The sequence below is a fragment of the Prunus mume genome, linkage group LG2 (assembly GCF_029339155.1).
Source record: "Prunus mume cultivar Tortuosa linkage group LG2, ASM2933915v1, whole genome shotgun sequence".
NCBI classification, from domain to species: domain Eukaryota; kingdom Viridiplantae; phylum Streptophyta; class Magnoliopsida; order Rosales; family Rosaceae; genus Prunus; species Prunus mume.
The window spans coordinates 16,128,729-16,150,562 of NC_142699.1; the positions used below are offsets into that span (position 1 = coordinate 16,128,729).

Here is a 21,834-nt window from a genome sequence, read left to right on the forward strand (position 1 = left end):
TTCTTTCTTTGTTTTATTTGTTCCTGTTCAAACACAGAGTTCTCACTTCTTAAATAAGAACCCAAAGCAAAACAACTTCTCATTCTCATTGGGAATATGTTCCTTCCTTCCTTGATGTCCATACCATGACATCTTATTGGTGGGACATCAAACCCTCAATTGTATGGATCATTGGATGGAAAAGCATGGCAGCAATTGCAAAGAAAAAACCTACTCTCTCTCTCTCTCTCTCTCTCTCTCTCTCTCTCCTTTTTTAATCTTTTGGGACAGAACAGAAGTCCTCTTGTTTCAACACGGTTCACTGATTAAATTAACAGATTGCTGATGAGTCATGATGCTCCTCCTAAAGGTCAAAAACTTGTACTCTTTATTTATTATTGATTTATTTTTAATCAAACACTTGTACCCTTTATAAATAGGGTCACTGCTAGGCGTGTACAAACATTTTCCTTTTCCCCTTGTCTTGGGCCAGCAGCACATTAGCTTTCAGCCTTCTCTCCCGGTCTGTGATGCAGATAGAGGTTTGTTGAAATTCATTCAATGCAAAAACAGCTATGTCACAACTCTCTGATTTTCAAATCCACATTAATGGTCAGCAAACATTCTTTGTGAATGAGGTATGAAAACTGCAACTTTGTTATACTTCTTTCTATGTAATCAAACAATCTCTTTAAAAGTTTCCAACATACTTTTGCAGGAGATTTTATCAACATATTCAGGAAGGTTGAAGAAGATCATCAAGCAGGAAAGGAGAAGGACCCAGATCAAGAATTCAGGGATTGAAATCGATGACTTCCCTGGAGGCCCTGATGGGTTCGAGTTAATTTCTCGATTCTGTTACAACAATGGAAGAATCACAACCACAGTTTCAAATGTGTCCCTCCTCCACTGCTGTGCAGTCTACCTTGGTATGACTGAGAAGCTCTCAACTTGCAATCTATTGCTGCAAACACAAGTCTTTCTTGATGGACTTTTTGAGTGGTCATGGAAAGACATACTAGTCTGCCTCAAGAGCTGCGGCTCATTCTGCAACTACGCAGATTCGTCTGGTCTGCTAGACAAACTCATTTGTGCTCTGTTGGCTAAGATTACTCAAAATTCAGATATAAGCAGCCTCATTGCCGCGTCGTCTTCTACGTCCTCTTCTCCAGAAACTGCATCTGGGTTTAGACCCTCTTCCTCGTATAAGAACACCCCTGAATCAATCAAGCCAAGCTCATCAAGCAGAGCTTGGTGGTTTGATGATGTGGCCATTTTACCACCAAAGATCATTGAAAAACTCTTCCAGAGTTTGGGTGCTTACGGAGCTGATAACAACAGCTTGATCCTCACAAGATTTCTCCTTCATTACCTGAAAGTTTCAGCTCAGAGGAAAGCTAATTATAATCATACATCATCAGCTGCTGTGAATTCAAAATGTGAGTTTGGTGGTCTTGTGGACACAGCTGTTCATGGGGTCATTTTGGTTGGGAGAAAAACGTTTTCCTGCAGAGCGCTGTTTTGGGTATTGAGGATTGTGTCTGGCTTTGGACTGAGTAAAGAGTACAGGCTTGGTTTGGAAAGATTGATTGGTGGAATGCTTGATGAAGCAACATTGGATGACTTGCTAGTGTCTGGGCATGACAGGGGTGTTTATGATGTCAATCTTGTGATAAGATTGATAAGAGTGTTTGTTAAAAGTGATGGAGTGTCAGTGCAGAAGTTGAAGATTGCCGGGAGATTGATTGATAAGTACTTGGGTGAAATATCCCCTGATCAGAATCTCAAGATTTCTAAATTTTTGGGAGTTGCAGAGAGTTTACCTGATTCTGCCAGGGATTGCTTTGATGGGGCCTACAGAGCCATTGATATCTATCTTGAGGTGAGCATGCCATACCTCTCCCTTCTTTTATTTCCGTGTTCTTTTGCTCCATCATGACAAAATAATTGAAAGCTTTTGAAAAAAGTGAACTTAACAATTCCTCTTTCTTATTTCCTTGTTTTTTTTCTTTCTTTTTCTGGGTAGAGAAGTTGCATTAATTAGCATTCTGTTTCCAAATTGTCTATCATGAAGGAATCAGACCGAAAAAAAGAAGGAAGAAACTTAGTTGATTATTCTGGAAAATTAGGTTCATCGTTCCTGCAGAGAGTGTGCCTTTCTGTTTCTTCTTCTTTTTTTGGGGTCAAACAATCTGCCTGTTTCTGTCTCTCAAGAAATAAGGATGCATTCTAATCTTTGGAATGTGGCTAGGCTATAAATGGGGATGTCATTGTCCAATAAGCTGAGAGTGGCAATAGGAAATGAAAAAAGATAGAAAGCCTCCATGGCCAGATGGGGAAAGGAGAAGAGGCACAAAAGAATGATGGGCATCCTTTACTATTACTTGAAGAATGGGGAACACAATATCATAATCTATTGATGGGAAAGGGTTATTGTTGCTATTAGGAATTAATATTAGTATTCACATCATTTATGGCCCATATCTTTTGGCTGGCATGCACATTCCAATTAATTTATGTGAATGTGATTTTTGTTGAGAGTCCCACGTTGAAAAGTTAATAGACATAGTTTGAGTTTATAAGGAGTTGGGCTACTCTCCCTATTGTCAATTGGTTTTTGGTTTTAAGATAGAAGCTCAACTTCATGATATCATAGCAAGGTTTCACGTCTTGAGCCCTATGGCCACACGTGCTCCCACGTCGCCCAATATATGTTGTCATTACTTAAAAGATGTGTTTTTAACTTGTATGATTTCAGAAACTCATGTTTAATGTAGTTGATTACTGATAGTTAATTTTTGAATTGAATATGTGGTGGGCAGTCTCATCCTAGTCTTTCATTTGAGGAGCGGTCAAGATTATGCAGATGCCTAAACTATGAAAAGCTGAGCCTTGGAGCATGTAAAGAGCTTGCCAAGAATCCAAAAATCCCACCAAGGGTTGCCATGCAAGCCCTTATGTCTCAACAATCCAAAATAACACCACCAACACCAAAACCAAAACAACAATGTGTAAATTATGAAAGGGTTGTGTACAATGGTGATGCTGATGATGAAGAGAGCTTAGCGGAGGAAGGGAAGATGGAAGAAACACTAAACTTGCAGAGGATGCAATGGAGGGTGGTGGAGTTAGAGAAACTGTGCAGGCAAATGAAGGGGCAGATGTCAAGGATGGTGAAGCATAATCATGTTTTGGCTACCCCAACTCATGCTAGACCTCTGCCTAGACTTTGTTGATTAATCAATTTTTCTTCTAGGAGCTCCATTAAAAATATACGGTTAAATATTATTGTAAAAGATTGTTATATTTTCAGTGCGTATTCTCTCCTCCTTTTGTTTTTCCTTGGAGATGAAAATGTAATTGGGGGATTGCTTGTAAATATCAAAATTAGATATCATTTAATTTTGCAAGAAACTAAAAGGAGCTACCACCATAGTTCCCACTTTTGTCTGTTCATCAATAATATGTTATCGCTTATTTTTTTAAAAAAGAAAAAAGAAAAAGGAAAAAAAGAGAGACGATGAGATTCTTGTATATATGATATATTCCAGGAAGGGGAAAGGGCCAAGAACTTGGCAATATTAGCAAGTTGTGGCTTAGTGTTGTCAGACGGTTCCTCACCTCAACTAATGAAAACCATTGGCTTAAGTTGTATTAACAGCCTTGTTGTAATTCAATATTTTATTGGTTTACTTGTCATTATCATGCATGTGATGTGAGAGACTGATTAATAATGCCGCAACTTTGTTTGATATCCCGTGATTAGGGCAATAGGGTTGAATTGTTCATAAGTTATAAGGCATCCACATAAAAAACATTCACAATTTTAATTTTATTATTGAAATTTTATTGCTATTTCTTTAAGCCATGAACAAAACTTCCATTGCAATATTCTTATACAAGCATGCACAACTTTGAAAAAGCTTCAAGAAAACATGAAATTTTGTAGAAATCCTTGTTTAAGCCGAAACTCTTTTCTTTTCCTTTAATGCGAATGGATTAGTGGAACATCATATAAGCATTAGCACAAATATAAGGTTAGGTAGGTGGGGAGGGATGACAGGGCAAAGCTTTGCTTGCCAGAAATTCAATTTGGCACGCTTAAAGGTTAGAGAAAAAAATTAGTTAAGCCTGCTAATATTAGGAGGTATACATTTATTACTTCCTTTCCCCTTGCGTACAGCAGACTGCAAAATGCAGATTAGATTCTGTTTTATTACGTAAGCACCACTTATAGTTTTCTGTCACTCGCTTCGCTTTACTTAAACAATTTAGAAGTGCTTTTGAGACGTACAAACTCGCTTTGCTTTAACTAAATAATTTAAAAGTGTTTTTGAGATGTACAAAACATATAGAGTTAAATTTATGGGTAGTTTTAAAGATATACGATGGGTGGTAATGGTTAAGCGATAATTTATTTTGAGTGAAACTTTAAAGATATCGATGGGTGGTAGGTTAAGCGATATGAACTTTTTTTCTTGTCTATGATAAGAAATGCAAAGGATAAGTAATATAAAGTGTCAAGTGGGGAAGGCAGGAATGACGGATGAGCGGGCCTTTACACCAAATTAGCGTGTTCAGTCCACCACCGAAAGATACGGTCCAGTCCTTCCCTTCCCTCCCCCACTCCACAGTACTTGTTCTTCCTAATTTAACCTTCATATATCCTTTCCATATTTGATATAAAAGCTCTGGTCAAACAGTTAGGGGCATTTGTGTAATCCTATCCTAAACCGGCATTCAGCAAGAACATCCCAGAAGCGACGGGCAATAGCGTAAATTTAGGATGTAGAGAGTAGTGGATTTCTTCTCGGAACCGCGTCTTAGAAAGAAGAAACCAAGAAAGCACAAACTTGTTATCAGAAATTGCATGCCAATTGCCAAACTTCCTCTCTCTCCCGGTACCCTTGCATATTCTAATATAAACCTCTACACACACATATTGTATATAGCCGTTTGTTTCTTCACTCGGCCCGACATTGGAACATTTTCCCGGAAAATAATATTTTCCTCGGAAAAGTTCAATCTCTCTCCCTGAAAACATTTATCATCTGGCAATGTACCAAACGGAAATCTTTCACTTTTCTTCGTTCTCGCCATTTCGCGTGGCTAAGAAACACTCTGTTCCCAACAATTTGGACCTCATCTCACGCTCCTTCGATGACGCTCTGCTTTGCCGCTTGAAAACGCTGACTCCACCATCGATCAGCCTGTCTTGGCTCTCCAAGGCCGTCGATTTCCTCGCCTTGGCTCAGTCCGAAGCCAGAGTTCTCATCTCCAATCTCAAAGTAGCGGCTCTCGATGATTCGCTTGCTTGGTATTTGGACGACAGCGTCAAGCTCTTGGACCTCTGCAACTCCGTCTCTGCCGACATCGAACGCTTTCGCCAGCGTCGCCGCCTTCTCACCTTCGTTCTTCACCTTCTCGGCGACGGGAATCAGTCTCTGGAGAAGCTCCGTCGAGCCAGCAAAGCTCTCTCCGACTTCGAGCGCTGTGCTTCGGACCTCGGAAAACGGAGCAATGCGGATGTCTTGGTCAGAGATATGGCCACGGGGCTCCGCAATGTGCCACGCGGCAAGGCCTCGAGGGTCGGGAAGCTCGTGCGTCGAACCGTGCACGCCGTGGGATTGGTGACTGTGTTCGTCGCCGGAGTTGTGGTGGCGACGATCCACGGATCTCCTGAGATGGTAAGGGTCGGAGTGCCGGCGGAGTTGTCATGGGCTGAGTCGTTGAACGAGTTGGAATCGGAGGTGTCTGCCGAGTTGAAACGGCGATTCGGGGGCGAAAAGGACAAGAAACAGAAAGGCCTATTGAGGAGTTGGAAGACGTGGGGACACGTGTAAGGGAAGTGTGTGAGGTCATTGATGACGTGGCAGGAGTTGCTGCAGTAGAGGAGGAGGAGAAGAAGCGGCTAAACGATGTCGTCAAAGCGCTGGAGAGGGCAACCGGGTCGTTTTCGGATGGGTTGGAGCGGTTGAGTAATGGCGTGAATGAGATGTTCAATGGTGTTTTGTGTAACAGGAACCACATGTTGGAGAAGGTGAGAGAGAGAGAGAGAGGAGTGGGGCCAAAAGCCATAAACAAAACTTAAAGCAAGAAAGAGACGAACGAACAAACAAAGAGAAGCAAAACCACACCCGAATCAATCAATTACAAATAGAAAGAGTGGTAGTGAAATTTCATTAGCCTTTGTAAATTGGAATTGTCCCCCATATCTTTAGTTTCCTGTCCTGTCCTCACTGAAAGGAAATTAAAATTAAAACCAGTGAATGAATTACACAAGTTCTAACCTTGTCAAATGTTTGGGTATACATTCAATTTAATCCATTTTCTTATGTCTATTTCTATTCCTGTAAACCAATAATAATAAAAGTATAACTGTGGATTTTAATTTAACGACATAGTTTCACTTAAATTCCCTCTAAATGTCTCAAAATATTTTGCATTCGGAGGCGAAGTTTTCAGAATCGAATCGGAATTGTGAATCAGAATTGTTAGCACAGGCCGTAGCGTTGGCTTTGCTAATCCTCTCACTTGAAGAATCATGGTGGCTTGGCTGCATTTTTAGGCAGGAGAAAAGAAAAGGACGAGAGAGGTGGGAGGGAGGGAGGAAGGAACATGAGCTTTGCCAACTTTGAATGCAAACTTTTTTTTGTGTTTGTGGGAGAGATTGAAAGAGGGAAGAAGAAGCGTCCCACAAGCCACGCCTACTGCGCAACTGCAAATTCTGCACATTCTATATACGTGCAATGAAATAACTTGATTCCGTACTGAATTATTTGAGAAGACATTAGAGTTTAGGGACAATCTTCCTTTAATTTAAAATGTAAATAAATAAATCTATTATTAGGAGAGAGAGAGAGAGGAGCGAGGACAGAAGCTCTATCTGCCTACTCATCATGTGTCATTTGTGGTCGTCTTCATTCGCTGCCTAATTCACTATTGGATCAGGGTAGAGTTTAATAATCAAATCAAAGTACCATCACCTGTAAAACCCAAAACACTAACTAAAAACGTATCATTGTTTTCCATTTTACAAGCGCTCAACTGAGACTCTCAGATTCTAATACACTACTTCTCTTATGGTTACATATTCCAACACAAGAAGTTACAACAAAGGGGTGGTGGACTGACAAGCAACTTCCATATCGAGGTTTAAGTACTACAACAAGTTAATGATTTCGTGAGATGCTGTTCTCGATGGTTTGTGAAGAGCATTGTCCTCATTGGCAGGCGCGTTCTACATCTTCCTTAAGGAACGGTATTGCAGGCGAACATTCTCTCCAGTTTCAATAATCTTGAGCAAGTACCTGCATGAACATGAGGAAAGCATTGGATACAAAAGTTTCTGTCTACAGGAAAAAAAAAAAAGCACGGGTTAGTCATGCCAACTCACCAGCCATTGAGACACTGCGATGTAATGACCGCCTCCTTCCCAACAAATTTTTCTGGAGTCCTCCTGTTCCCCTGCATAATTATGTATTCCCTTTACAATTCCTATTTGATCAATCATGGGCAACAGACAATTTTGATAAACAATGAAATAAACTCACCTTGATTACCACTTTTTCATTCACAGAAAATGGATACTGCACCCCACGAAGCCCATCATCACCAACATCTCCATTTTCCTGCACACGCATAACAAATTATGCAATAGGAATGCTTGAAACACGGATGTGTACCCTCCTTACTCCAAAGACATTTTGCAAATTCCATGAATCACTACCACTTGACTTTCCTCATTTACCATAACCGTAGTCAATATGACACAAAATCTTCCATCTAACTCTGTCAAGACACCATATCAATTTCAGCAGCCCCACAGCTTAATAATTTTCATATGTCACAATTGCCTACCTACAATCTGTTAACCTTACACATCCCATTTCACTTCCCATTTTCATATATTCTGACAATGACTTGCATGACTTCAAAAGTCTAAATGGAATATGTAATAGAAATATCAGGCATTTTTATCACTCACCCTGTTTGGTCTTCTTGATAAATCCATTTGGTCACCCAATTCTTTCCGACGCTTTCGGATAGTCGCGTTATGAAATAGCCTTCGATCATCCTCATGCTTCACTGCTGCAGCTGCAGCTCTCAGAGCTGTTGAGGAAATCATTCTATGTCAAAATATAAATAGAAACAAGAAGGAATGTATTGCCTGGTAAAAGTGGATAGAAATGTAGGTGTAGCATGATGATCCAAGACTAAAAAAATATAATATGCATGTGTGCGTGTGCGCATTTTTAATTTTTTTTATATAGAAAGATTGTGAAACAAATTGGAATAAGAACATATTTAGGAAGAACTAAAAAGCAAAATGGAATTTACCAAGATTAGGAACAAGAGACCCGATCTCAATGTCTGCACTGCAGAGGGTACATCTTGACTGTGATGGAAAAAAACAACTGTAGTTATGATTCTAGTCCTTTCCCATCTAGAGGTAATAAATCCATTAGCAAGGCGATCATAAGAAGGCATGAAGGATGTTAAGAGAATAGCAGTCCTTTGGTCATAAGAAAATCAGAAGTAGGATACAAACATCCACATGTGCAAAATCCCTGGGCCTCTACAAAGCAATAAGAGCAGCATTTCTCATATGTCTTCTAGTATCAGGAGATAGCCTACTTACTGTGTCAATGACTCTTCTTAACATGAGACCGCCAAATGAATGCCCACAGGAAACTACCACAGCATCTTCAAGGAATGCACCACTGAAGCATTTATAAATCACAAAAAAAAGGGAGTGAAAAAAGAAGAAACTTTAGCACCCTATATAAGCTGACTAAACATTATAAGAATAAATACATGTTGAGATAACCAACAAGTGGAGGGGGGAGTTTTAGAGAGATAAGACTTAGTCTACAATTGCAGATTGAGCGTTAGAAATATCAACCATCCCACCAACCATCCTAGCATATTAAGTCTTGATGTAATGATCTTATCAGTAATCTTTGTTATATAGTATAAGTTCAGAACTTTTCATTATCATTGTGACTGGTCGGCAGGCATCATCCACTGCATAGACATACCCGAGTGACCAGCCCATACATGACAACAGTGAGGCTTACAATTTAAACAGACAGCATATTGCTAGGCAGAGAAGGAACTAAGTTCAAAGGCAAATAACCACTTACGATAAGGGATCTGAGAGAACACTTCTTAAAGATGGTTCTTTGTTTGAATTATTTCGAACTACCTGCAAATGCAAATTCCATAATAAGAAAGCTGTCAGTCCTGGGCCACACATGTTGTCTTTTTCGTAAAAGAATATAAAAATTATAGATACAAATAATGTGGTGCAAAGGAAATATAGTTGCTTAAGATGTTTTTGATAAGTCTTAAGTATATACACATTACCACAAACAAATAATAAATTAGTGATACTTTTTAGGTTTACTATTTAAGATATTCTTTTCATGTGCAAACCACGCAATAACATTTTTAGTTCTATTAAATCACAAAACTGATAGAAGCAGGCTTTTCTAGTCTTAAGAAGTCTAGATTAATGAATTTAAAGAAGCTACGAATAGATAACTAGTGCAGAGATCATAACAAATATGGCATTGAGCCTGTCAATGAAATCCAAGAAAGCCTCCATCATTATTTGTTTTTATCTCATTATATTCTTTTTAAAACTTTAACCCCCTACATCAGGTACTTGAAGATAAAACTTACATAAGTACTATCAGAACGACTGCCCAATACATCTTCCTCAGCAGAAAGATCATCCATAAACTGGCTTACAGATATTGGGACATAGCTCTGGGGAATGACATGACCAGCCGCTGCAATTGGAGAGCAATCTAATATAGCGTTACCTTGTGGCATGAGCCTAAATGCAAGTGATGTCCTACAATTGCCAAATGCAATCAGGTTAATTCCAAATGAACTTCCTGTAAATATGATTGAAATGAGGGACAGACACATTAATGGGAACAAAGGAAAGAAGACAATTTGTACCTCCCGCCATTATTAATGCCTGAGGAGTAATCGGAAGCAGCTTTATATGATGCAGCAGGGCGAAGGCCAGCTGTAGCATGGCTGAGTGCCTTACCTGTAAGTAGCAAAACATCCCCAGGAGCTAACCCAACCTCTGCTAGGTACCAACGACCATTGGGGTCACATACCTGAACCAGAAAACAGTTTGCACAAGTAATTTACAGAAATCATGAAGCAAATCATCTTTTTGTTTAGAAGAGACGTTGAAACAAATGACAATAAGATGCAAAGCTCATCATCTGCAAATTAACCAATCTTTCAGAAACCATGATAATCCAAGAAAAAGAAGGGCACCTGTATACCAGGACTGTCTGAGGAAATCAATGTCAACAACCCCTTCTCAACTTCACCATTCATTCCTGGCTTCCTTCCCCCAATAGCACCTTTTCCATTTTGCATGGAAGCATTTGAGTAGGTTGCAACAAGCACTGATGAGGACACCTCATTAGCAGGAAGGGGAGTATCATCAAGTAACTGGTTAAAAACACTGCAAAGATAGGAGTTACATTAGCAGATATACAAAAATGGTAATCAGGAAAACTAGAAGAAAAGCAAGTGAAAAGTTAAAGAGCCATCATCACCATCCTTACTCGCTTCGCAAACGAAGATGCCTAGCTATTGCACACAACGCAACATGGGCCGCCTTGCCCATGCACCTAAAAATATCGGCCATGCATGGTGGGGATGAGTCCCAATCTTCCAAAGCCCTGCAACAACTGAAGCTCTTCAGAAGCCCAAATCTCAATTCTCATAGGACAATGATAACAAGACTGTTATCATAAAGCTCAATGCAACAAGAAACAGATAGATAAATGAGTGCACAAACAAAGAATCATAAAGTTGAATACAATGTTATTAGTAATTACAATGTGAAAATCCTCAAAGACGAATTCTTTGACCCAAAAACACACATTTCAAACTGCATTGATCACCAATACAGCACACGACAACGCTAGCCCTAATTCTATTTCCTAACTCACTCATTCAGTCATTCATCAAATTAAGCAATACCTGCCAGCTCTGTACATGTAAACTCCACGGCTTCCTTTCCCAGCACCGAGCTGAGCTCTACTCCTAAAATACAACCTGGAAGCTTCCAAGCCGCAGCGCAAGAGAGCCGCGTCCTCGCTACCCAATTCGATGACGGCCGCATTGTGCCTCATCAGAGACCCCGAAAGCGCCTCCACCGCCCTCAAATACGGCCCGCTCGGTGCCCCGTCATACGGGGAAATATCGGAGAGCCGGACCCTCGCAAGTGGGCACGGAATTGTGGACGCAGGCTCACTGGAAGGGTGCGCAGCGGCGATAGGCAGTACGTGATCGACAGGTGGCGCGGGCAGAGGCAGAGCATGGCGAGAGAGAGGCGATGGCTGCTGCGAGTGTGTGGGGGTTGCCGTAGGTGATCTAATGGCGGTGGTGGTGGAGGAGGGGGGAGTAATTGAGTGAGACGCGGGTGGTGCAGAGGTCTGCTGCTGCATCATGATCATAACCATCAATCATTCTGAAGCTCAATGTTTGCTATGAATGAATGAATTGCTTCAATATAAGTGTATGTGTGTTTGTGTGTGTGTGTGTGTCTTTCCTTCTTCTTCTGTTCGGTTAATTTCTGAGGATCATTTTCAAGGAGTGGAAGTCTGAGAATGAGAGACAGACAAATGAAGTTGGGTTTTGGGAAATTCACTTATAATAAGTCTTGAGATTACAATGTCTCTAAGACTCTAACACAATTTGATTTGTTGCTTTTGATCTTTAACATCAACAACAAAACTCTATCTATACAAGGTAAAAAGGGAGGGAGCATATTAGGGTTTTGCTGGAGAATATAAAGACACTGAAACAAACAGTGTGAGGAAGCTGTTTCTTTTCTTTCTCTCTCCCTCTTTTTAGTCTTTTTTTACCTCTTTAGGATGACGTTTCTTCAATTCCAGCAAAATATTTGGGGAGCTGCAATTCCTTTTATTACATGCCAATCACAATTTGACACGTGTCAAAAACTGAAAATATATTTGTATTACCAGAGCAAAATCCTTAAAACTATGAAAATACTCTCAATATATTTTTCTTGATTTTCTTAAATCCGCTGAAAATTGAGCACTTGCAGGTCCTTTCCTTTTATTTTATTTTATTTTTCTTTCTTTCTTATGTTATTTGTCAATATAATCTTTCGTGCATGTAATAAGGCAGGCAGGCAGCGCAGCAGCACGTCTTATTACCGAGATCTCCACAAATGCATGCAGTTGCAGTAAAAGGAATATAGAGTTTCTTCTCATCAATTCATGCATGAAGTCAACCCCCTGCCTCCCTTTTTAGTATATGATCCAATTCCAACAGTGAGATCATTTGTAGTGATATTGACATTTGATTTTCCTTGTGTTGTGTCCTTGTGAGGCAGCCAGCACTAATTACTTATGCACAAATCACAGATTTGATTATACTGAACATTTGTGTTCATCTTCAAACAAAACTCTCTGGCTGACGTATAAGTATTGGCTAATTAATCTAGCTTGATGCAAAATACATTGGGTGGGTGGGGGGTGGGCAACTCACTCCCACTGCCTCTGCGTCACTTATAAATTCCTCCACAGTTTGCCAATTTACTTGTAAATCCATTCATTTGCACGCCCTCCAGACTCGTCCATATCGATAAAAATGCTCACTGCCTGCACAAAATGACTTGCAGAAATGGTTATATGGACAATAAATCAACAAGCATATCCATTGTTCATTATTATTTCTGTTGTTACTTGCAAATTATAGGATTGGATGATTTGATTACCTTTCCTATCCGAGGCCTCTCTTTGAGCTTTGCTAGGCTGTTTCGGATATGCGACACAGCTCCCCAGCATTTCAAGGTGTTTGCCACATCGTCCAGCCTCAATAGGTACTCTTCTTCAGTCAGTGGAAAGGATCTCTGAGAGAAGCTCATACATAACATACACCAAGGAAACCATGTAAACTCAGAGATTTGGATTGGATTAATTATTTAATTACTATCAACTTTGCTTTTGCAGTTTGCAGACATGTTGCTTGTTCCAACAAGAAAGTTAAAATTTGTTTGAGTAGGAGGAATTTACATACCTGCTCCATATACTTCCACATGACATTCAAAGCAAGGAGATTTCTTCCAAGGAACTCCTACATTGGATTGGATTGGATTGGATTGGATTGGACAAATGTAAAAGGGCCAAACAGTTTTCTAATCACACCCCAATTAAGATCCCATAATCACGAAAAAATTGACAACTCTAACAAGTACCCTGTGTTATGCTTGTCATCTTCGCATCGCATAGAAAACATACCTTCTTTATGAGTTGAACGTCATAAGACCTCCCATACTTGTTCCTAATAAGAGTTGCCAGGTCTATCCCACTGAAGGAGGAATCATCTGTACCAACAAGTCTTTCAAGATTCTCTCTAAGTATTTCACTATTCACCTGAAACAATACACAGGAATGTCAATAAAAACACACATGTTTTGCCATCTAAACTCAACATATGCTATTAATTCCGTCTAAAATAGTGGTACAAATACGCACAGTTAAATAAGTAATGCTTTCAAATGAATAGCAGATACCATAATTTTTTTATAGAAGATAGCAATAGGGATTGATTTAAGCAGCATAGATCATATGTATATGCAGATGATAATATACATAACGGAAACAGGGGAACATGTGAAACAATATTTTCCATGCAAATTGAATTTGGCCAAACTGTTCATTAATCTATAAAATCAGTTGAGCAAATTGGGATGACGAACCCATTAGACCAGAATCGAGCTTGAGTAACCAACGTTTCGCATCCCAATGGTTTTTGTTAGCAGTCATATCACAAATATGGCAGCAGAGAGAAGAACATCAACATACCCCTCCAGTTTCAGGTTCGGGAGAAGAATCTTTTGCATCATTTGGATCTTCTGAGTCATCTGGATTTATGCCATCATCTGTTGTACTTGAAAAGATAGGCCTATGTCTCCGATCACTGTGATAACGGATGTGACAATTACCACTGGAAAAAACCAAACCTCCTCTTGAAGGAAAATACGAACCATTATATCCAGGAAGTACAACTTTGTTGAATCCCATTCCTGTGTTAAGGTTCTCCTGAACCCCAAATGACCAATTACAGTGGTGGCTTGAAATAATGCTCGTCATTTCCTGAAAAAGGCATTGAAGGAACTCTATGACTATCCCAAAATCAACAACAATATTACCCTTGATTAATAATATTTTCAAAACGCCTTCTCTATTTTTTCTTTATTTTTTCAGGAACAACATGCAATCTGGAAAATTTACAAGAACAAGCATTCAGAATCCAGGTTGCTGATTGGGTTCCATTATGATTTGAAAAGCAGGAAGAGGAAAAGGAGAGAGATAGAGATTCATTATTCATAGTACTGATTACAGCATACCATTCTTCGCAACGCATGAGAAATTTAAACAAATAAATGAGAGAGAGAGGGCATTCAATTCAACTCATGAACAAGAACAGTAGTGTTAACAACCAAACAACATTAAAATTGAGCGTGTAAATATAAATCCAACCTGGTATTGTTTGGAAGTGAAGTGAGCAGATATGATTTCTGGGTCTAATGCTTGCCTGTTTCGGATATGGTAATAGGATCTAGTGGTGATTTTGCAACTCAACTTAGAATTGTACGTAAATTAGAGAAACCCAACAATAATCAGGACCGCTGGTTGGTTTTTCCTACTTAATCAGTTAGTTTGTGGCTGACAAGGAAAGTCCTTTGCTTTGCTTCGCTTCGCTTCTTTGATGAGTGAGTGGTGGCGTGTCGTGTGTTGACCATCACTGAGCGCGAGGCCAACGACAACTAGTCACGTGCACACAAGAAATCCAAGTCCAACTTTCTTCATCAAGTTTTGTTGGGCTTATAATAAGCATATGGTCGTGTTTCTGGCGCCACTAGACTACACCAGACCAGAGTGTGGATAGGGCGTGTAGAATTTGCCAACCGTGATTGCAATTGCATTTTTAACAATCAATCAACTTACCACCAACAATCATTTTTCAAATTCAAAATCCATAGATCCAAAGTCTAAACTTTTTATCATGTGAGAAATCACATTTACATATCAGAATTAGTACAATTCTTAGCATTAATAATATAGATAAACTTTACACCATTTAATTTATATAAATATACCCAAAAAATAACAACTGACTTTATTAAATTTAATTTTAATTATTAAATTACTTTAATACTCTATTGAGTGTTTTGGGTTTTTTTATGAGATTTTGAGGTTGAGTTTATTTTAAGAAATCAATGACAATTTTATAATTTAAAAGTAGTAAAAAACCTTTTTGTTATATTGTAAATAAATTTTGGGTGTGTTTCTAAAGTCCATTTCATATAAGATTTTTTTATAATTCAAGCTCCTATATTGGGTATAATAGTGAATCTCCCGTATAATAATCCTTTTGTAGATGAGATTAGAAAATGAAATTGGGTTGGGGGGTATATGGGAAAATGAAGATATTGCTATTTGAAGTAGTGTCTCGCAAAAGGGAAAGGATGAGCAGAGAAAATTCAGAAACATTCAAAAGAACGCCGGATCAATTCACTCCATCGGACAAAATGAATTGCTTAGGGGGCAACACTACCTGGAATCTTGGATAGTTAGACTACCGTATTCTGTACAAAAAGACTAATGTATCAACGTCTAAACAAGTCCCAAAGTTGCTCATACATGATGAACTTAACTGAGATATTTTGAGACAAAATGCAATTAGGTGCTGCTTGGTGAGATGCTTTTCTAATCAAAGTTGCCAGTCTATGGGAGGAATACCCATCTCCTCCAGAAGCTGGTTCGTGCGAGAAAAATGCCTGTTCACATCATGAGCAAATTATCTGGTTACCATGTAATTTTTCTTAACATAATAATCACAAAAGATTATATTTCGAGACATGTAAATCTAAAGGGGTTATACTCAGTATCATGCTTGCAAATACGGTGAAATTTCGCATGGATAAAGACAAACAAAGAAATCCCAGGAAAATGCACACTAATTATAACAGCCTTTCCCAGATTTTTTAACAAACTAATTGTAAGCTTATCGCCATTATGCCATATTAGTAGACATGGAGGGGCTCTCTGTCCCCACCCTCTTGTCTTTATTTGGATAGAAGTTGTGTGGTAACCATTTCTTATGGAGTTAAAACTGACCTGCAGCCAAAGAAGCCCCTGTTTGCTGACAAACCAGAAGGATGTGCCGCTTTGAGAATGTGATGCTTTGACTCATCAATCAACCTGCATTGTAATTCAATTCTCCAATCAGTTGAAAGATAAAAACCCCTTTAACTCTTCTCAACCCATATAGCCGGAGACTATGCATTCCATCCAAGTTAAAGATCCAGACTATCAGAAGTTGTGTTCTTTTTGTCGAGCTATGGAAAGTACAAGTATTGGGATTCCTTAAAATTTTACCAGGAGATGTCACTCAGAATATCTTTAGAACTTTCTAAATGGAATAGCCTCGGATGCCCATATAAGCAGCGCCAGATGTTTGCAATATTCACATATTATCAAGTTGGTTCCGTCAATGACTCATTTTGAGGGATGTTCTAGACAATTTTACAGTTGAACAAAGGATAAAATGGGCCAAAGTTTGTTTTATGATTGAGAGAACATGCCGTATACAGCAAAGCTAGGCCCTCTGTTCACCTAAATAGTATTCATTTCAAATTGAAACACTTAGCATGAGCCAAGGTGTCCCGATTCCTTGGTACTTTAGGCCAAAACATGAGAGCGTAGACAAGTATATAACAACTAGCATGTCAGTTTGTTTGTGTGCGTGTGTGAGAGAGAGGTAATATTTATTTTGTTGGAAATGTTCCATTTGCAGAGTCACTAAATTTAAAACTCACACCACAAAACAAACCTACTTGGATTTCTGCTGAGCAGAGTTTCCCCATAGGAGAAAAACAACTCCTTCCCTCTTCTGTGAAATTGTTTTGATAACAGCATCAGTAAATTGTTCCCATCCTTTCTTGGCATGAGAGTTAGCCTGATGATTCCTAACTGAATATGAAATTTAAAGGTCATAAGACAAAATAAAATGGAGTAAAACAAGGAGAGAGAAAATAGATAAGAAAAAACTATCCAGAGCCATCTTTATATGCTTTTCCTGATTCCTATCCTATGGTTAATTGGAAAACATTATCTACAACTCTCACTTTGAACTTATTCTTTTCATTAAGGAAAAGGTGGCGGCAAGTAGCTAAAGCGATTGGCATTTGTGAACAATCAATCCACTTTAGAACAATGTTGAACGAACAAAATTAGTTCTTAGTTATAAAATCTAAAACAAGCATCAGAAAAAATGTGTTTACAAGACATGAGCTCACCAGTGAGAACAGCATTGAGCAAGAGAACACCCTAGAAATAGAATCAATTGTAAAGATGAACATCAGTCGCAATTCACAACTCACAGAAAAGAAGCTCAATGAAGCATAATGTAGAAGAAAGATGTAAAAAAAAAAAAAAAACCTGAACAGCCCATTTTTCAAGATTGCCATGAGAGGGAATTGAACAGCCAAGATCTTGGTGAAGTTCCTTGAATATATTAACGAGACTTGAGGGAACCTTGACTCCCTCAGGAACAGAGAAAGAGAGGCCCATCGCTTGACCCGGGCCATGATACGGGTCCTGACCCAGGATGACAGCCTTGACCCGGTCAAAAGGGGTGGAGTTGAGAGCGTTGAAGATCAAGTGAGTAGGCGGGTAGATGGGAAGGGCGCCGCCGCAAATCTCATTCTCGACGAACTTGGAGAGGGTCTTGGCGTAGGGTTTCTGAAGCTCCGAGGGGAACGCTTCCAACCACGTCTCCTCCACCAGTAGCTCCTCCAGTTTCACTCCTTCACCTAAATTAATAATTAATTATATCAGAACGAAAAAGAAATGAAATTTGTTGTTGTTTAATTGATTAAATTAAAATAAATTACCTTTGGAGTTGGAGTTGGAGAGTCTGTTGGAGCAGATAGAGAGGTTGCGTCTGGCTTTGGCGAGCAGCTTCTGTAATTCCATGCGTGACTTTTGCTGGGCGGTGAGGTCGGAAGAGGAAGAGTCATCATGGGATGGTGGTGGTACAGGAGAGACAGAGTCAGAGTGTGTGGGTCTGATGGAATCGGTTTTCAAGCGTTTGGCGGAGGAGGCAGTGGGTTGGAAGAGATCCAGTAGGGTTTTGTTTTGTTTTTGGAACCCATTTCTTCCTTTCTTGGTTGCTCCCTTTCCAACGCCATCGGATTTACGCTCATTCGATCATAAAAATAAGCTTTTCTGTGGATTGGCGCCAATGCTCGTATTATTGTGCCTTTTGGATTGGCGGGAAAATTACATACACCGGGGGAAAATGAAACGACCAACCTCATTCCCTCTCTCTCTTCTCAAATCGGCTCCCTTTCCTTTTCCCTATCCCATATGTAGTTATTGTAAATGAGGTAAAATGTTTGTTTGTTTCAACGTAGGCTTCCTTTTGCCTATCGAATCGAAATGACAATATAACAACTTATCATCATCGTGTCGGATTGATTGTGCTGGAAAATGTGTTTGTTCTTCAAATAACATTTACAAGCTTTAATTAAACAAATATCAATATAATGTAACTTTGTTTATGTACACTACACTATTCTACTCTATGATATTCTCATCTTTTTAATACAATATGGTTTATGTTCTTTTTTCCCCTTCATTTTTTTGTGCGTAGGTAGGGCCACAACACAACCCCCATGTCTCTCCAGACTCGCATCGCATCATGAGACAATAACGATACCAGCCTGCACAAGCGGGTTACACCATTGATTTATTATGTGCAACAAAAATTATTCAATTCTTTTAAACAGTTCTCAGATCATGAGAAACGTAACAAAATTTTCTCACATCTTTTACGGTAAACTTGTCTCGAAAACTAAGTGAAGGCAACAACCATTCCAACAAATAGACGGAATGTTCTTCATAGTGTCTTATAGGCATATGATCATCTGCAAGGAGATAGACAAATGTACATTCGTAGTCAATGACAGAGAACAAATTTAACCAAAAATGTTGCCATGAAGGGAAAATTATGAACCTGAAGCTCGCACAAGTATCTTGTGTGTAACAAAGGACTGCAACAAGCAAAAAAAGGGATTAGAGGTACAAACATGCTATCACACGAACTAGCATGTCAACTGGGTTTCATAAACAGATAGTTACAAAGTAAAGAAAAAAGATGACCACCATTAAAATAAATTATCTTTCTGTAAACACTAGAGTTCTTGATTTTCTCAGCGGTAATTTCAATATTCCCCGCAATCCCTAAACAATTCCTTAATAACCGAAGAATCCTCTATAAAATGCATGCGCAAATTCAAGTGCATCGTTAAATCATGTTAAATAGCTATAAAATGACAAAAATGTTTGGCTATAATCTACTATTTCTTAAACCACTCGTGTGAATTGGTAATGTACTGATTAAACATACATGCCCACTGCATATGCAACAAAAATAAACTATCTGAAAAACGAAATATTAGTTTGGCTAAGATCAACTGTACACGAAAACTATAATAGCACACTTAAATATCAAATATCATGCAGTTAAAGATTGACTCCTCATGTTATATCTACCAAGCAACTATTGATGAATATTACCTGCCAGACGGATGGCATATACTCACGATATGGAAGTTGTTGAGTATTACTTGCTAAATTTCTTAACCCTGAGGCATCCAGCAAAGATTTATTTCTGAAATTGCAGTTATGAGAGGATCATGGTTCAGTGTATTAACAACTGAGAATAGCATAGTATACAGCAAATCATGTATAGACAGGGTGAAACCATAATAGCAGAAGGGGTTTTGTCTTAGGGGAAAAGAGATTGGTTTTCATGTTAAAAGCTAAAACAATTATACAATTTAAATTGAAATATTTTCTGCCTTTTTGTAAATGAAAGTCGACGTTTTGTTTCGTCAGAAAAATGAAAATAAAGGTTAACTACTGATAAACCGGGAATTCACACTAAGAACGAATTAAGATTTTGCCCTTCCTTTATCTTTTCTGAATGCACAATTAACTGAAATCAACATAGCTGAAATTAAAGTTTTTGAGCTTTTGAAGGAACTCACTGTTTGACCTCATCCCCGCCATATGCATTCCCCAATATGATTTCTTTTGTAGCCATCACTAGCATGGGATGCACCAGCAGAAGCTTCTTGATATCCTGAACGACAGCGTCAAACACACTCTGAAGAGAGAGGCATTTCCTATGCACAAGATCGTTTGATAAGTCATTCTACAAAATAAAAGATTGTAGGTATGCTAAAAGTAACCAACTATAGTAATTACCTCTTATTTCCCCCCAAGGGGAAGAATGTTGAGACACGATCTACCCAATGGAAAGGTCCAATACTGTTAAAATTGGTTGGACATTAAGATATCAATATTTAAATTAAACTGAATCCGATCTGTTAAATCGTTCGTATATTTATAATGCAACATCATGCGAAGGAGGAAAAAGCATGGACAGGTCTCAAAGTGATTCCAATTATATAGGAAACTTCGCATGACATCTGAAAGCAAATGCAAAACTAACATTTCCAGATTTTAAGACAAACCTGTCAATCATGAGCAATTGAATGCCAACATGATGCACTTCTTTTTCCTTTTGAAGCCGATGGTGCAATGTCTATAATGTAAGAGGGAAAAAGGGATCGAGGCCAAAATAAAAACTACCATAAGAAATTCTACAACTATCTATAAAAGCTTTAATGAAGAGCTCGCTTGAATAAAGGTAGTAGTTTTAGAGACAGAAAAGATAATTGTCCTCTTCTATTTTCTTTGTGAATGAAAACTTATAGGAAAGTGAAAGAGATTCTTCTCACCTTGAGAGTGGCAAGAAATTCAAGACTATCATAACAACGGACATACAAGAAGCGTCTCATGCACAAAGCATACAACTCCTCATCGTAATACATTGACCCTAAAACAAAATCCACAGAGCAAAAGGTCGTATTTTAGCAGCAACATCAAATGAAAAGCCTTGATTCATCATTCTTAGTAAATGAAGGAAGCGATATATAAGAGAAAGAGACACCAATTCAACTCACCATTGGGCTCCATAATTTGGTGCTTTAGGATTTCCGAGAGGCGCAGAATGTCAAAGCGGCAATCCAAGTCAATGAACATTACCAAACGCTCCAAGCCCCCATAGTGCACCCCATTCCACTCTTTAGGGAGAATGCAATTCACAGCAGCCTAATCACACATAACACAATCAGCCCAAACAATTTGCAGAATAAAAGAAATTAAATTTGTCTCTGAGATAGTAATTGCAATTTTATTTTTTTTTTTTTTGACTCACTTGAATGAGGATGTGGGTTTTTGCCGAAGCAGAGGGGCCGACGAGCTCCACTACATTGCCGACACGGAGAGGAACTCGATGAAGAGGCGGAAGAAGCAAGAAGGGTCGCTCCGTTGCAACCCTACCAAGCATCTCCGCTGCGCTCTCATCACCATCGATCCACCCTTTGGCCGCTATTTGCATCGTTCTCAGCGCTAAGATTTTGAGCGGGAGCGGGAGTGGCACACAATGGTTGCTTCGGGTTCCTTCTCACCTTCACTTTTTCCTTTTCTTTTCTAATTTGCACGGAGCTTGCGCGCGCGCGCGTAGTCGTTTTTTTGCTTCGTTTTTTGAGATATTTAGTCCTTACCAATTCTTAACACTAAAACTTATAAATAAATTCATATACTATTTAATTTCTATAAACAAATCCAAAAAATGACAGCTACATCTATTAAATATAATTTTGAATTATTAAATTACTTTGATACCATATGTTTTGATATT

The 21,834-nt window shown here is 38.9% G+C and overlaps 6 protein-coding genes across 9 annotated transcripts; 2 read left to right on the forward strand and 4 right to left on the reverse strand.

Annotated features, from left to right (window-relative positions):
* The first annotated feature begins 30 nt into the window (after window positions 1-30).
* Window positions 31-3,442, forward strand: LOC103321050 (BTB/POZ domain-containing protein At3g19850-like). Of its 2 annotated transcripts, none has more exons than XM_089047178.1 (3): window positions 31-617; window positions 698-1,861; window positions 2,054-2,561. In XM_089047178.1, exons 1-3 carry the CDS (start codon window positions 555-557, stop codon window positions 2,210-2,212), a joined length of 1,386 nt encoding a protein of 461 aa, XP_088903304.1. In that variant the 5' UTR covers window positions 31-554; the 3' UTR covers window positions 2,213-2,561. The 2 variants fall into 2 exon arrangements, with proteins under 2 accessions (XP_088903304.1, XP_008221023.2); XM_008222801.2 differs by lacking the exon at window positions 2,054-2,561 and adding an exon at window positions 2,802-3,442 and having other exon boundaries at window positions 87-617.
* A 1,116-nt stretch (window positions 3,443-4,558) lies between these two features.
* On the forward strand, window positions 4,559-6,320 carry LOC103321049 (UPF0496 protein 4-like). Its single transcript, XM_008222800.2, has one exon. The coding sequence runs from the start codon at window positions 5,037-5,039 to the stop codon at window positions 5,820-5,822; it is 786 nt and encodes a 261-aa protein (XP_008221022.2). The 5' UTR covers window positions 4,559-5,036; the 3' UTR covers window positions 5,823-6,320.
* Window positions 6,321-6,968: 648 nt separating this feature from the next.
* Window positions 6,969-11,889, reverse strand: LOC103321048 (RING/U-box superfamily protein). Of its 2 annotated transcripts, none has more exons than XM_008222799.2 (12): window positions 11,002-11,889; window positions 10,581-10,697; window positions 10,285-10,477; window positions 9,952-10,118; window positions 9,667-9,841; window positions 9,126-9,187; window positions 8,621-8,702; window positions 8,320-8,377; window positions 7,967-8,091; window positions 7,533-7,610; window positions 7,376-7,446; window positions 6,969-7,289 (listed from the first exon to the last, which is right to left on the reverse strand). In XM_008222799.2, the coding sequence occupies exons 1-12, from the start codon at window positions 11,481-11,483 to the stop codon at window positions 7,220-7,222; spliced, it is 1,680 nt and encodes a 559-aa protein (XP_008221021.2). In that variant the 5' UTR covers window positions 11,484-11,889; the 3' UTR covers window positions 6,969-7,219. The 2 variants fall into 2 exon arrangements, with proteins under 2 accessions (XP_008221021.2, XP_088900956.1); XM_089044830.1 differs by having other exon boundaries at window positions 10,581-10,706; window positions 11,002-11,875.
* Window positions 11,890-12,396: 507 nt separating this feature from the next.
* LOC103321047 (uncharacterized) lies at window positions 12,397-14,887 on the reverse strand. 2 transcript variants are annotated; one of them, XM_008222797.3, is made up of 6 exons: window positions 14,535-14,887; window positions 13,857-14,147; window positions 13,290-13,424; window positions 13,069-13,125; window positions 12,767-12,901; window positions 12,397-12,650 (listed from the first exon to the last, which is right to left on the reverse strand). In XM_008222797.3, the coding sequence occupies exons 2-6, from the start codon at window positions 14,142-14,144 to the stop codon at window positions 12,585-12,587; spliced, it is 681 nt and encodes a 226-aa protein (XP_008221019.2). In that variant the 5' UTR covers window positions 14,145-14,147; window positions 14,535-14,887; the 3' UTR covers window positions 12,397-12,584. The 2 variants fall into 2 exon arrangements, with proteins under 2 accessions (XP_008221019.2, XP_088900957.1); XM_089044831.1 differs by lacking the exon at window positions 14,535-14,887 and adding an exon at window positions 14,402-14,524.
* Window positions 14,888-15,537: 650 nt separating this feature from the next.
* LOC103321046 (uracil-DNA glycosylase, mitochondrial) lies at window positions 15,538-18,433 on the reverse strand. Its single transcript, XM_008222796.3, is given in 7 exon segments — window positions 15,538-15,835; window positions 16,176-16,259; window positions 16,895-17,030; window positions 17,357-17,387; window positions 17,499-17,872; window positions 17,954-18,205; window positions 18,208-18,433. Coding segments are annotated over 7 exon segments (1,116 nt in total). The 5' UTR covers window positions 18,380-18,433; the 3' UTR covers window positions 15,538-15,768.
* A 68-nt stretch (window positions 18,434-18,501) lies between these two features.
* XRCC2 (homolog of X-ray repair cross complementing 2 (XRCC2)) lies at window positions 18,502-21,630 on the reverse strand. Its single transcript, XM_008223157.3, has 10 exons — window positions 21,349-21,630; window positions 21,095-21,242; window positions 20,870-20,967; window positions 20,603-20,673; window positions 20,334-20,396; window positions 20,114-20,251; window positions 19,641-19,734; window positions 19,078-19,114; window positions 18,888-18,988; window positions 18,502-18,784 (listed from the first exon to the last, which is right to left on the reverse strand). The coding sequence occupies exons 1-10, from the start codon at window positions 21,529-21,531 to the stop codon at window positions 18,761-18,763; spliced, it is 957 nt and encodes a 318-aa protein (XP_008221379.2). The 5' UTR covers window positions 21,532-21,630; the 3' UTR covers window positions 18,502-18,760.
* Between the last annotated feature and the right edge of the window lie 204 nt (window positions 21,631-21,834).

Bases quoted from the DNA above. Each gene is read 5' to 3' on its own strand.
- LOC103321050 (XM_008222801.2), top strand. From the start codon at position 555: ATGTCACAACTCTCTGATTTTCAAATCCACATTAATGGTCAGCAAACA. The intron at 618-697 runs GTATGAAAACTG...ATACTTTTGCAG, and splicing joins AAACATTCTTTGTGAATGAG to GAGATTTTATCAACATATTC. The intron at 1,862-2,801 runs GTGAGCATGCCA...TGTGGTGGGCAG, and splicing joins CCATTGATATCTATCTTGAG to TCTCATCCTAGTCTTTCATT.
- LOC103321049 (XM_008222800.2), top strand. From the start codon at position 5,037: ATGTACCAAACGGAAATCTTTCACTTTTCTTCGTTCTCGCCATTTCGC.
- LOC103321048 (XM_089044830.1), bottom strand. From the start codon at position 11,483: ATGGTTATGATCATGATGCAGCAGCAGACCTCTGCACCACCCGCGTCT. The intron at 10,707-11,001 runs GTATTGCTTAAT...GAAGAGCTTCAG, and splicing joins TACATGTACAGAGCTGGCAG to TTGTTGCAGGGCTTTGGAAG. The intron at 10,119-10,284 runs GTGCCCTTCTTT...TTTCTGGTTCAG, and splicing joins CAGACAGTCCTGGTATACAG to GTATGTGACCCCAATGGTCG.
- LOC103321047 (XM_089044831.1), bottom strand. The intron at 13,126-13,289 runs GTATGTTTTCTA...AATCCAATGTAG, and splicing joins ACGTTCAACTCATAAAGAAG to GAGTTCCTTGGAAGAAATCT. The intron at 12,651-12,766 runs GTAATCAAATCA...CATTTTGTGCAG, and splicing joins AGAGGCCTCGGATAGGAAAG to GCAGTGAGCATTTTTATCGA.
- XRCC2 (XM_008223157.3), bottom strand. From the start codon at position 21,531: ATGCAAATAGCGGCCAAAGGGTGGATCGATGGTGATGAGAGCGCAGCG. The intron at 20,397-20,602 runs GTTTGTCTTAAA...CAATTTTAACAG, and splicing joins CAATTGCTCATGATTGACAG to TATTGGACCTTTCCATTGGG. The intron at 20,252-20,333 runs GTAATTACTATA...TCTTGTGCATAG, and splicing joins CCCTTGGGGGGAAATAAGAG to GAAATGCCTCTCTCTTCAGA.